Raw genomic sequence first — 14,011 nt, forward strand, 5'->3', positions numbered from 1 at the left:
TATGATAATCGTCCTGATAATTGAGGTTAGTTTTGATTTTCGTCCAAAAGAAAATTGAAATACATTCCTGTAAAAAAAAATTGTTTGAAAAAGGTCCATGACCCCACCATTCAGCTGATTTGGCATGTTTCGGCCACATGGCAGTTGCTAACTGTGCAAATTTTGCCACGTTGCGTGCCACATAATATTAAATTTAAAAAAAAAATTAAAATTCTGAAAATTGTTTTTAAAATTAAAAAATATGAAAATAAATTTAAAAAACAATTTAAAAAATCAGAAAATAAATTTTAAAATAATTTTCTGATTTATTTTTTTGTATAATTTTCAAAATAAAATTAATTTTATTTAATATTATATATTCTGAAATTTCTGAAAAAATAATTTTTTGTAAAAGAATAGGAAATTAGATTTTTTTTTTAAATTATAATTTATTTTTGAAAATTTTAAATTTATAACTTTTGAAAATATAATTGTCATTATTTTCGAAAAAAATTTAATATATAATTTTTTAATTTTCACATTTTTTTTCAAAATTTTTAATTTTAAGAGTTTTTATGTCAAAAAATTAAGTTTTCGAAAATTTTCATTTTCAATTTTTTTTTCTTTCAGAAATGTATTTTCAGATTTTTTTGGAAATATTTTATGTTTTTAAAATTTAAAAAAATAATTTTCAGAATTTTATTTTTATTTAAATTTTTTTAATTACGTGGACTGCCAGGTGGCAAAAGTTGCACAGTCAGCAACTGCCGCATGGCGAATAACATGCCAAGTCAGGCATGAAGTGGGGCCAGAGACCTTTTTCAAACAATTTTTTTTTTACAGGGATGTATTTCAAAGTTTTTTTTTTTTTTTTTACAGGGACGAAAATCAAAACTGGCCCAAATTACAGGGACGATTATCATATTTAAGCCTAGAAAAAATGTAGTTTGAGACTTTGACTCAGCTTCTTTCAAGATTTAAGTTGGAATTCTCTCGATATTGATTGATGTGGATTAGTGTATACTTGTTTTTGCAATGAATCGATTAATTTTGTAAAATTGATTTTGACTAAAAGTGAATTGAATGTAAAATGATTTATAGTTGCATATATTCATGAAAAAATGAGTTGAACTAAAATTTGTGTTTAAAAATCAATTATAGAACCCAAAACTACAGAGTGTATGTTTGGTTCCGCATTGATAATTATTGATTTTGAGTGAATTGATTTTATAAAATTGATTCGAACTAAAAATGAATTGAATGTAAAGTTATTTGTATTTGCAGACTTTCATGTTAAAGTATAAATTAGTGTGTAAAAGCCAAAGGTTGCAAATCCTAACTTCAAGGAGAATTAATTCTCGACGTAAAATCAATTTTACTCGAAAACAACCAAAAATATTAGATTCAATTCTACACTTTTTGAATTAATCATGGCCACTCTACAAGTGTGATTAAACATTTATAATCAATTTTAGAGCCAAAACCATTTATAATCAAGCATGTTAGAATCAATTCCACCATTTCAGAATAAATTTTGACTCCTCGAAAATGAAATCAAAGAAACACTTAGTTCATATAAATATTTGTTTTTCCTTAAAACAAACTCTTATTAATGGACGGTGAAATTGATCTCATATTAGTAATCAATAATTATTTAAAATATCGATTCAAAAAAAATATTTAAAATATATAAGAAAATACGAAAACTAATTTCCCTCTCATGTATGTCATATCCAATGCAGCTCGCTCTCTTGAGGAATGTAGTTGTGTTAAATTCTTGAGGTAAAGCTTCGCTATCCATAAAAGTAATATGTATCTGTAGCATTAGTCTTTACTTTTGCGTTGATACTCGATTCACAAACAAAAAGTAAATAGTCATTTTGATCATCAAATGTGTAACAAATAACCATAATAGTTCTATAAGTATTGTCATATATTCGATATACATATTTATTGTTATATAAGTTCGATAAGTATGAATTTATTACTATTCGACTCGATATGAAAAGGAGTTAATATAAGTATTGAAAAATTATTTTAATGTATGAGACTAATTTAACTAACGAATTCCATAATTAAAGACATTTTTTTGAAAAAGTAGTGATATTTGTCCAACCATGTGTGACAATCTTCTTTTTTTCTCTTCTTATTGGTCAAAAACAATAAAGAAGGAAAAATGAAGAGAGAATAAGAACATAACGCGAGTATAAAGAGAGTTGTCAAAAAGTTATCACAAAATGATTATTCAAATATTATTTTTCTTTTTAAAATTTCGATACATTGAATTATCATTATATTAGATACGGAATAAAAATGATTATTTTTTGGTGAAGTATTCCGGTGGCAAGAAATTCACTGTTTAAGCAAAAAATAAATGGGGTGTATGACGTTCGAACATCGACCCTTAAATTTATTATGCAATGTTCTTGTCAACTAAGTTAAGGTCGGACGAATAAAAATGACTATTTATCCAAAGAGGTACTCCCTCCGTCCCTTATTAGATAACCTTTTTGACTTTTGACCTGACATATTTTGACCGTATTTTTATACTAATATACAAAGATAAATAATATCATATAAGATGTTGGATTCGTCTCGAAGAATATTTTCAAAATATTAAATTTTCATATTTTTTTCAAATAGATAATTAAAAATTTTAAAGATAAAAAATATGCATTGATATGTGTCATAGTCAACTAGGCCATCTAATAAGGGACAAAGGGAGTATGTTATTTGAACAATCATTTATATAACAACTTACGAAACAACTATAAATTTAAAAAAATAATGTATTGACACGAAAACTATAGCAATAGAGAGAATAAAAACATAAAGTGAGTATGAAAAAGAAAATTGTCACAAAAGTTGTTATAAATTGATTGTACAAATGTTCCGTGAGCATAACTTAGTTCGTAGGACAATGCATTATTATATGCAGTGGTCGGGGTTCGGGTTCAAACCCCGGACACCCCACTTATTCATCTTATAGGGTGAATTCTAGCCACTAGGCTACAAGGCCAAAAAAAATTTAAAAAAATGGTTGTACAAATATCATATATCTTATACCTTGGACCCTGAATGTATAATGAGTAGTCGGAATAGTCTTTCAATGTATCAAAATTTTAAAATAATTTTTGATTGTGCACTTCGTTGGTCAAAATAGTCTCTAATATTGAAATGTCTCATTAATATTGTCATATTAATCTTTCAATATATTTACTTATTGTCATACTAGTCTTTATATATATTTACTTATTGTCATTTTAGTCCCTAAATAAAAAAGTTATTGTGAACATTGAGAGATTATTTAGCATACGAGACTATTTTGATTATTAAAATGCACAATAAAAAATCTATTTTAAAATTTTAATACATTAAATAATTATTATTACACATTTAAGAATCAAACGGACTATTATCCAGAGAAAAATCCTATCCAATGGTTCTGATAGAGTTAATACGAAAACGACTACTACGAATTTAAGTTACCTCTTCCTCTTCTCCCTCTTCCTTCACTCTTCTCCTTTCTTTCTTTCTTCTTCTTCTTCTTCCATTCAACTTCTTCATAACCGTAACCTTCACATTCCTTCTCAAACCCTTACCAATTTCTTCTTCTCTAATCTCTCAACTAACTCGCCGCAAATTTCACCATCTCCGATGGCCGGACAGTTCTCCAGCTCCGTTGAATTCGGTCTCAATCTCTCAAAACGAATTCACCACACAAAACTATCAGCTCCAGCTCCATTACCGGAGATGACAAGGTCGATTGATGAACACCTACCGTCAGCGCCGATGTGTTACGCGGTGATACCTGATCCAGACATAGTAGACAATCCTGACATTCGAAGCTATCAACCGTATGTGTACGGACGGTGTGATCCTCCAGCGTTGATACCACTTCAGCTTCAAGGAATTGAAATGGACGTTGATTGTTGTTTGGATACGGCGTTTGTAACTGTCACCGGACGGTGGCGCGTGCACTGCGTGAGGGGAAGTTCTTTGTGTGATTGTCAAGTTGCTATTCCTATCGGAGACCAGGTGAATAATTTTTAATTATTTTTTATCAAATATTTTAATTTTTTTATGTAAAGCAATTATATAAAACGTATATATTCATAATAATCAATTCAATCTAAAGTTTCCTTAAAAAAAAAATTCAATCTAAAGTTATTAAACTCATCAATACAAAGTAAGTTTTTTTTTTTTTGAGGGAACAATACAAAGTAAGTTAAAACAAGTTTATAATTCTCGACCGAAATTGATATAATGGTTATAACTCATAGTCGTTTATAGTAATTCTTTAGCTTGCATCAACTATGAGTTAGGATTATCGCTTGAAATTTAAGTAAATTTCAATATTTTTTAGGGAAAGTAAATTTCATTTTTAATCTCAACGAATTTGGTGGTTCTCGGTGACTTTGCATAAGTTGTATATTCCATCATATGAATTCTTTATGATAAAGAAAAAAAATTATGATTAACAACTTGTATTATTATTTTGCTTTTAACAAGCATGATCATTTAAAATAAAATAAAAAACAGTTTTGATAATTAATATTAGAATATAGTTTCTACTACTATATAATAACTGAAAAGTATAAGTCTATAGTATTTTTTAGGGAAATGTTAACTTAGACTCAAATTAATGAGTCAAAAGTGGAAATATTTTGTTGAAATAAATGCATTTAAATTAAAAAAAATTATTTTTGATGATTAAATGCACAAAATTTAAGATAATGTTTATATTTTTGGGTTGCTTAATCCGTGCCATAAAGACACAAATTAACATGACCCTATTTTTTAATATTAAAAAGAATTTTTGTTGTCTTTGTATATTTGTTCTTTTTTGCCTTTTTTTGTAATTTGTTTAAAAATGTTTGGAAGAAAGAAACAAAAACGAAACTTGGCGTGAGTCTCGTGTGAAGTCAATAATACAATTTTCTATTTAAATAAATATCACTTCCTGGTTTTTGTCATTTTCTTCTGGCATTCGAACCTAATATAGGAAACTGTTTGCATTTGTTTTTGTAGAACTGGTGTAAATTTGGCTACCTCACTTCCTTTTTAATTGTTATTTTTAACATTTTACACAAATCAAGACAATCAATAATCATTATTACTTTTAATGCAATAAGTTATACTTTTACTATAATGATCTTATTTATTTAACATCTAATTTCATATATTTCTCTCTACCATAAATAATTAAGGATAATATTGGTAAAATAACATTTAATATTGTATTGAACTTGAAAAGTGACAGTTAAATAAGAACAAAAAATTTCTTCAAAAGATACACTTAAAAAGGAAAAAAAAAGTATTATATTATAAGATGTATGTAATGATTGATTGTTGAATAAAGCTCAATCTTGCTTTTTGTTGGACAGTAACAGCGCCAATTGAAAGGTTGAATAATTTGTCGGGAAAAGTTGTCGTTATCAGCATGATCAAAATATCTGTCTTCTTTATAAACTAACTAATGGAGTATTTTAGGTTTTTTTTTCCCTTCATAAATAACTAAAGTAATAGATCAATACTATTTTTTTTTCATTGATAAATAAAGTAATACTATGTCTATTAACTCTACTACTAATGTTAATGTTGATATTTTAAAGTGAACACCCTCAGTTTTCTAACTTAGAATCTTACAGTTGCAAGTGAATTTCATGTGAAGTTTGTTATTTTGTTTGCGGATAAAAAAACCTGACTATTACGATACCAATTATTTACGCGCCAAAATAAAAATGTGAAATTACTAGTTATGTGTATTTGTTTTCATAAAAAAAATAAAATTGTTTTATTCAAGTAAATAAACATGTTCATTCATCATCTAATACGCATGATTTTGTAATTAAAAGGATGTTTGAATGATTTCTTACCTTTATTTTTTACTAATATATTTTCTTTTCTTTTCTTTTTTGACAAAATTAATGCATTTTATGTAGTTGTAATTGCTATCATTTTATGTAGTTGTAATTGTTTTGTCAAAAAAACAAATGTAGTTGTAATTGCTATCGTTTTGTTTTTCCAAATGCATGAAAGAAAGTAATCATGATTCATGATGATGACATAAAAGGGAACACATCCAAGGAGAATAAAATAAAAGCCAAGCAATGTTTTTGTAAATTTCCTTTCTTACAAAAAATAAGGGACCACAACTAGGGTGAGATGAGAACAAAAGGTTAAAATACGAGTATTTTCCTATAAGTGTGTACCAAGGGCAAGGAACAACTTTGAGTACTCCCAAACAAGATCCTTCAAAAAAAAACTTTGAGTACTCCTTATCTTCCATTAAAGGAAACTTTAGTCCTTCTAATTTATTTTATTTTTAGATTCGTACTATACTTGCTTAATGAACACATACACGACACGAGAACATGCATGCTTTTTGCATATGATATAATTTTAATTAAACACTTAATATAAGAAATCTTAGTAAGTAGTAAAACAAAAAAGTAAATGGTAGCAACTTTATCAACTGATGCCTAAATCACAACTTAGCGATAAAATTTGGTAAACATACCATAACATAATACCATAAGTCACTCAGTTTCAGTACCTTAATTAGAGACGTTAACAATAAGATCCAAGCTGATGAATAGAATGGAGGAATTATTTTGTGTAATTTGTGCTATAAAAGAAATATTCAAGCTTAGAACAAAATTTTATGGTACAGTTCTAAGATGTGCAATGTTTTATGTGACTAACAACATTTGTTTAGACAAGAATACACACTTTTAGGACTGAATGATTAAGTATAATCCATCCCTAGGAATCTAGGATTCATATTTTTGCAATGGGCTAGTTTAGACAATTATGGTATCTTGAGTCATGTCTTCATCAGTTAGGAGAACATCATCATTGTACATTTGCTTAACAATGTTGTGTTTCTTATTTGTTCATCTTGTATCATTGATATTTGGTCAAGGTGGTTCCAGTATGGAGTGTTGTCCTGTTTCCTAGTTTTATCATTTTATCTCATGATGCGAATGCATACTAATTTTTCCTTCAACTGTTGCAGACTTGTATTTTCTTTTGTTTCATGAGTTCTCAAGTTAAATATGATGTGGCTAACAGGGTTCACTTCTAGGTGTCGAGGTCGATGATTTTGGAAGATCCTATCATACTGAATTGGTCTCTCTAAAGGATGAAAAAGAAAAACAGAAAATGGCCAAAGCTAAAGACGGATACTATTTGAAAAGCCAAATATACATTGTTAAGATTCCACAGGTTATTATCACATACCAGAACACATTAATCTCCCTTCATAATGGATAGTTATTAACATGTACATCATGTATATTTAAAACTTCATTCTGTCTTGCAGTTTAAGGGAGGCTCCATCTTCTCAGTTAAGATCAGATGGTCCCAGAAAATATTATTTCACGATGGCGAGTTCTGTCTTAACATCCCTTTCTGCTTTCCTAAATATGTCAACCCTGTTGGAAGATCAATTTCTAAGAAAGAGAAGATATTTTTGAAATTGAATTCTGGAACTGCAAATGAAGTGTTATGCAAAGCAACCAGCCATCCTCTTAAGGTAAAACATATCACATATTGTGCGCCGTTGTTCAATTTGGCTTCCTTTAGACTTACAATAAACATCAGCTTTATTACTTTCCAGGGAGTAATGCACCAAGCTGGAAAATTAAGTTTATCATATGAAGCAGAGGTACCAGCTTGGTCAAGTACAGACTTCAGTTTCTCGTACACGGTATAAGAAGCATAGAATTTTTTTAATGTGATCCCCTAAAAAGGAATACTATATCAGGATACTATATCAGCATTAGCTTAATTTGCTGGTGCTTTTACAGGTTTCTTCAAGTGACATATTTGGCGGTGTTCTCTTACAATCCCCTTTCCTGCGTGATTTTGATGAAAGAGAGATATTTTGCTTGTATCTTTACCCTGGAGATTTCCTGGATAGAAAGGTATGTTTCAATATTATACTATGTCCATTTTTTTTTTCTTTTGAAAAATATAATTTTTTTATGATTGTTAAGACAGAAAAGCTAGGAAAGATAGTGTGTGTGTAACATCAAATGGTTACATTGTAGTTTGCACAGGTCCATGTTTGTTTCAAACTTAAGCAAATTTAATGGAACGTTTATACATTGATAGGTTTTTAAAAAGGATGTGGTGTTCGTAGTAGATATAAGTGCAAGCATGAAGGGAAGTCCTCTTGAAAATGTAAAGAATGCACTCGTAGGATCACTCTCTCAATTAAACCCGCAAGATAGATTTAACATTATAGCTTTCAATGGGGAGGCCTATTTATTCTCGCAATCGATGGAACCAGCTACAGTGGAAGCAATTTTAAAGGCTGCCAAGTGGGTTGACACTACTTTTATAGCAAATGGTGGTACAAACATCATGCTTCCCTTAACTCAGGTAATTCTAATTAATTTACATTTTCCAAATGATGTGCCATCTTTTCTTACTTCATGGCTTGTTAATCAAAACCTCTCTTACTTCTTGATGTCCCTGTATAATCTGCTTATAATGTTAACCATGACTGTGGAAGGTAGATGGATTGCTGGTATGGAGTACTTTCCTTATATTAAGTAGTAAGTACAATGCAGTGTTTATTTGATGTCCTATTTTTGCTGTCTCAGGCAATGACCCTACTACGGAAATCAAGTGATTCAGTCCCTCTTATTTTTCTTGTTACTGATGGGTCTGTTGAAGATGAAAGAGAGATATGTGAATTTGTGAAAAGCTATGTAACAAGTGGGCATTCAGTTCGGACACCGCGGATATGTACTTTTGGCATAGGCAAGAGTTCTAGCTTCCTCTTCTCTTTGTGATCATTAGAAAATAGATTCTCGAATATCATTAGTTAACAATGTATGTTTGACACTCAACCTCTTCTAACAGAAAATAGATTTTTTGTTGCAGCACTTTTAGTAACTTTTCTGTTTTGTAATTTGAAAATTTCAGGTTTATATTGTAATCATTACTTCCTGCAAATGCTAGCACAAGTTGGGAGGGGTCGCTATGATGCTGTTTATGATTTAGGTCAGCATCTTTGCTGGTCCAGCTAACCAAACATTCCTGCTTGAAGTTAGTACTGCAGAGTTATGCTTAAACAAGAAAGATTGTAATATGTCATAAAATCGCAATAAGTACTAATCAGTGTGTATGCTGAAAAACAACAAAAAGCTAACAAATTGTGTCCTTTTAATTTTGAATACATGAATGAACCCTCAAGTATTCAGGCTTTTCAAAAGATGCCGTGTATTTTGTATTTGCGAGGGACACACAAGTAATTGCAAAATCATATCATATCTACGCATTTCATTAATCCATCTCTCTGTCTCTCTAAATCATGTACAGATTCAATTGACACTCGAATGCAAAGCCTATTTAGTACTGCTTCATCAGTTATAGTTGCTGATATCACCATCAAAAGTTTAGAAGGCCTTGATTCACAGGAGGTACATATCCAGTAACGTACTGTCTTCAATTATAACTGGATACTTGTGTTTTAGTAAGCTAGTTTAATGATCATATCTATGTATTACATGTTACATCTATTTGATGTTTAATTATATTTTGATTAATGCAGTTTTTCCCAACTCATATTCCTGACCTATCATCTGGAAGTCCATTGATCATATCAGGCCGATACAATGGAACTTTTCCTGAACTAGTTAAGGTTACTGGTACTTTGGCTGATAGGACCAGCTTCGCAGTGGACCTTAAAGTGAAAAGAGAAAAGGATATGAAACTCACTTATGTAATATCTCGAACTCTTAGGCTTCATTATCACTTGTTCCTCATTTTGTTGAGAATCTAAAATTCATATTATCTTAATGTATGGTTGGATATGTGTTAGCAAAAATGGATTTTTGTTAAAATCGAGCCTGTAAGGTGTTTTATGTTTAGATACGTAACGATGAGTTAACAATAAAGATGCTGATAAAATCACGTTTGGGGACAAAAAGAATTATTTTTGCTTTTACAAAAGTGAATGCAACACTTAGCAAATGTTGACTGCATATTACCATGCAACTCATAAGCACAGCAGCTCTTACACGAGTATCACCGTGTTCCAAAATTCAGGCTCTTATCTATTTGTAGATCCTTTAGATATTGTGATTGCTGAATTCATACTCAATTATGCTCTGAAATGCATCTTGATATAAATTTTGGTATTTACTCCAGGTCTTTTCAAAGAGACATATTGACCTAGTCACTGCTCGTGCCTGGTTGTTAGAAAGCCAAGAGCTAGAGGAAAAGGTTTGTCTATATTGTACTTATATGCATGTTATATTTCTTTCTTAAAAATAAAAGGAAACTAAGAAGGCAAAAATGGAAAATATGTGGAGAAAAGTTTTTATTCAAATATCAATCATTGACTTCAAACAAAGTCATTCTGATTTTACTCACAATGGTTGTAAGAGTTATACTCCAAGTGGTTAAACAGTTGTAATTTATTATTTGTACTGCTCCCCCACTTATTTCTAACCAAATGCTAAACTGCTCTCTAATAGGTTTCTAAAATGAGCATTCAAAATAACGTTCCATCAGAGTATACTTTCATGGAGATGATTCTTGTGAATAAAAATGATGTCAAGAAGGAACCTGAACCATTTCTGTTACAAAAGGTACCTTGGTATTTAAATACATAATAATGGCATATATTATTTTTCCCTTTTGCACAACTAATGTGTAGCAGATTGAACTTGTGTCCGTTGTCCAACACATACACCCCTTACAATCACTATTATTTTCTCAAATCATTGCATGTGTTTGTGTCATTGTTGTGTCTGGTATCTCTATCGGTGTTTCATAGTGTATGATTACCTACACCCCTTCCAAACAGGCATACGGCACACTTAGCTTCAAGGGATTGGAAGTCGAAATCCCGAAGTTATTTCTTGGAGGACTGAGTCATGGATTTGGTGACTTGAAAGCAACTGCTGAGAACACTCCACCAGCAACAAAAGAAGCAAAACCATCTGAAGGACTATTGGGGAAAGCAGCTTCTACTTGTTGTGGTAGGGTGGCTGATACATGTTGTGGCATGTGTTTGCTAAAGACTTGCTCTTTTGTGAATGATCAATGCACCATAGTTTGCACTCAACTTTGTGCAGCATTAGCTTGTTTTGAGTTAATTAAATGCTGTATTGAGATATGTGATTGTGAGTGTGATTGCTTGTAGTGAAATTATATATCCAGTTGAACATAAGGTTATTGTTTAGTATGAAAATTTACTAAACAGAGTACTATGTAAGATATTGTATAATAATAATAAGAGGAATGATATTTTGACAACCAATTTTAAACAACTTTTAGGGACAATCTTTTTTCTTCCTTCTTATTAGACAATAATAATAGAGAGAGAAAAATAAAGAGAGAGAATAAAAATATAATAAATGTATGAGAGAGAGTTATCACAAAAGTTGTCTAAAAGTGGTTGTTCAAATATTATTTCTTTGATAATAATGTTTACAATCAATAATATGATATGATAGCTTATCTTATCATATGATAGGATAGCTTAGTAAAAAAAAGGGATAGCTTATCCTATCCGATCTCCTTTATCTGACCACCAAACAGACAAAGCATTTAGTTTGTTGGCTAAAGTGGGAGAGAGAGGTGGTAAAATGTACTCCCTCCCTTTTAAAATGAGTGTCACTTTAACAAAAAAAAATTGTTTTAAAATGAATGTCACTTTACATTTTCAATACAACATTAAGTTTTCTCTTCCAACTTTACCCTAAATAAATACTCCAACTTTTCTCTCACACAATTTTCAATGCAACTTTAATTTTGTCTTTTTCTTATAAAGTAAGGGCAGTTTAGTAAAGCGTTATATCCAATGATTATTTCATTCTATTTCTTAATCTGTGTGCCAAAATCTAAAGCAACACTCATTTTAAAATGGAGGGAGTAATACATATTGAAGAGAAACTGATTGCATCATTTTTGTTCCTTGATTAATGGCCTTATGTTTTCTTCGAATTTCAAGACTTTTAAAGTTCTAGCTGTGATTTTTATTTTAAAGAAAGAAATATATGTAATTGACTAAATTTAAATGAGAAATGCTATTTGAACATCCACTTTTATAGATAATATATTGGACAACCAAAATATACAAAGAAACGTAAGGATTGAGAGAAAAACTAAAACAACAGAGAAAGAAAGTAAGAATACAATGTGAGTATGAGAAAAAATTGTCACAAAATGATTGTTCAAATATTATTTTTAAATAGTATACTACTATTTTCGATATATAAATTAAAAATATTTAAGAAAAAAAAGAGAGATTTACAGGCCACACGGTGTAAAAACATGACATGTTAGTTTAAATTAATAGCTACGTTGTAGAGAATTTATCGTATTAAATGTTTTCCTCCAATCAAGATACAACTTGTAGTAATTTGGGTATATTACTCAATGTTTTGTCATTGTGTGAAGTTTAGTGCTTAGCCAACTAATCGTGATCAGATGGTTAGTTGTTTGCTTGTTTAATTTGTGGTTTGCTCAGTTGATAAGGTGATATGTAGGTTAATTTGCACGTTGAATAATGATTTTTTTTATGAGGTGATTACGTTGAATTAGATACTCTATTTCTCAGTTGTGGATTTCTAGACAACTTTAAAGAGCGTCTAGTGTTGAAAGTTGAACTTACTACTTAAAACGGCATAAAAAATAAAGGAAAACAATAAAGAAAAACGAAAGAGATATGTAAAGACTTAGTTTGATTTATTATGTGTTGAATATAGCCTTCAAATAAACATTTATAGACTTAGACTAATTAAGTAAAATGCCATGTTTTTAACAACTAACTACTATATTACATCACGGCTAAAACTACTAATGTAGATAACGAACATGTAAGCTTAGTTACATCCCAAAAAAGTCTTGTCGGCTAGTAATTTACTTCCATATTGCCAACCATGTCATCCATAACTCATTTATCAAGGGAATGCCTTCATGCACGTCTTAGCTAATATATTGCTCATACGGCTGAGTTGAGGTAAAAATGTTTTAGTACTGCTCGGTTGTCATTTACTCACGTTCTCTACATTTCTAATTTTTAACGTAGTGAATATTTGATTACGTTTTTGTCATTCAAACGAACTTTAGGTCAGTTTTACCTGACGTTAAATCAATGTTGTAGCCTTTTTGAATCTCATTAACCACTACCACGACAATAGTAAGGTCCAATACAACATCCAAGCCTATTTTGACTCGAAAGCCATGTTTAACTGTCAGCCGACAACTGATTTGAATGTAAACTAATGATCCTTATGCACCATGCATAAACACTTCACAACCATCAGATCTAATGTACACGTGTAATAATCATAGGCTTCTCAAACTACACCAAATCAAACTTCATTTGCTTCAAACATTTCTTCCAAAACAGTCATGTTCATCTCAACTCATTTCTTCCATGGTTAAATCGCAACAACACAATTCACATACTGCTGAATATGCACGTGAAATCCACAGCTCATGTGCAAGAATATTGGATTTGTGCAAGAGGAGATTGATGTTGTTGAATCGACGAACAATGCAGTTCCTTCCACCATAGCACCAATCGAAGTTTCTGGTTGTGTTGAGAAACAAATTGATGTTTCCGGATCATCGATGATTGTTCTTGAGGATTCGCTTCCTTTCACGAATTTGATGGATCCGATCGTTTTGTGTTCACGGTTTCAGATCTGAAGTTGTTATTGGATTCGAAATTTTTGTAATGTTAGAGGGATTTATGGCTGGGAAACTGCTGGAAACCATTAAGTACATCTAATGGTTTTGGAGTACAACTCACAGAAATATTTTTCACAGTAAAATGGTTTTGGCATAATTTTATACAAAACATACTATAATAAGGACATTTGTGATTGTCATTTAACCAAATCAACACTCTGAAATCATCATTGAACTAAAATGATGATTTCCGCAGTTGTAGTTTTGTTTCGCTTGGGGATGTAAGAAGCAATTATATTGGGCTACCGGTTAATGGGTTTGGATTTATGCACGGTGCATAATCCTTATGCACCATAACCGCTCCATT

General features: G+C 30.5%; 1 protein-coding gene across 1 annotated transcript; it reads left to right on the plus strand.

Moving 5' to 3' along the window:
• Nucleotides 1–3,419: 3,419 nt before the first annotated feature.
• LOC11418922 (uncharacterized) lies at nt 3,420–11,263 on the plus strand. The gene is made up of 13 exons (XM_003627285.4): nt 3,420–4,017; nt 7,057–7,209; nt 7,307–7,519; nt 7,604–7,693; nt 7,794–7,910; nt 8,101–8,370; nt 8,595–8,754; nt 8,920–8,997; nt 9,316–9,416; nt 9,548–9,718; nt 10,147–10,221; nt 10,476–10,589; nt 10,808–11,263. The coding sequence occupies exons 1-13, from the start codon at nt 3,637–3,639 to the stop codon at nt 11,144–11,146; spliced, it is 2,262 nt and encodes a 753-aa protein (XP_003627333.2). The 5' UTR covers nt 3,420–3,636; the 3' UTR covers nt 11,147–11,263.
• The last annotated feature ends 2,748 nt before the right edge of the window (nt 11,264–14,011 follow it).

Source organism: Medicago truncatula, chromosome 8 (assembly GCF_003473485.1).
Source record: "Medicago truncatula cultivar Jemalong A17 chromosome 8, MtrunA17r5.0-ANR, whole genome shotgun sequence".
NCBI lineage: Eukaryota > Viridiplantae > Streptophyta > Magnoliopsida > Fabales > Fabaceae > Medicago > Medicago truncatula.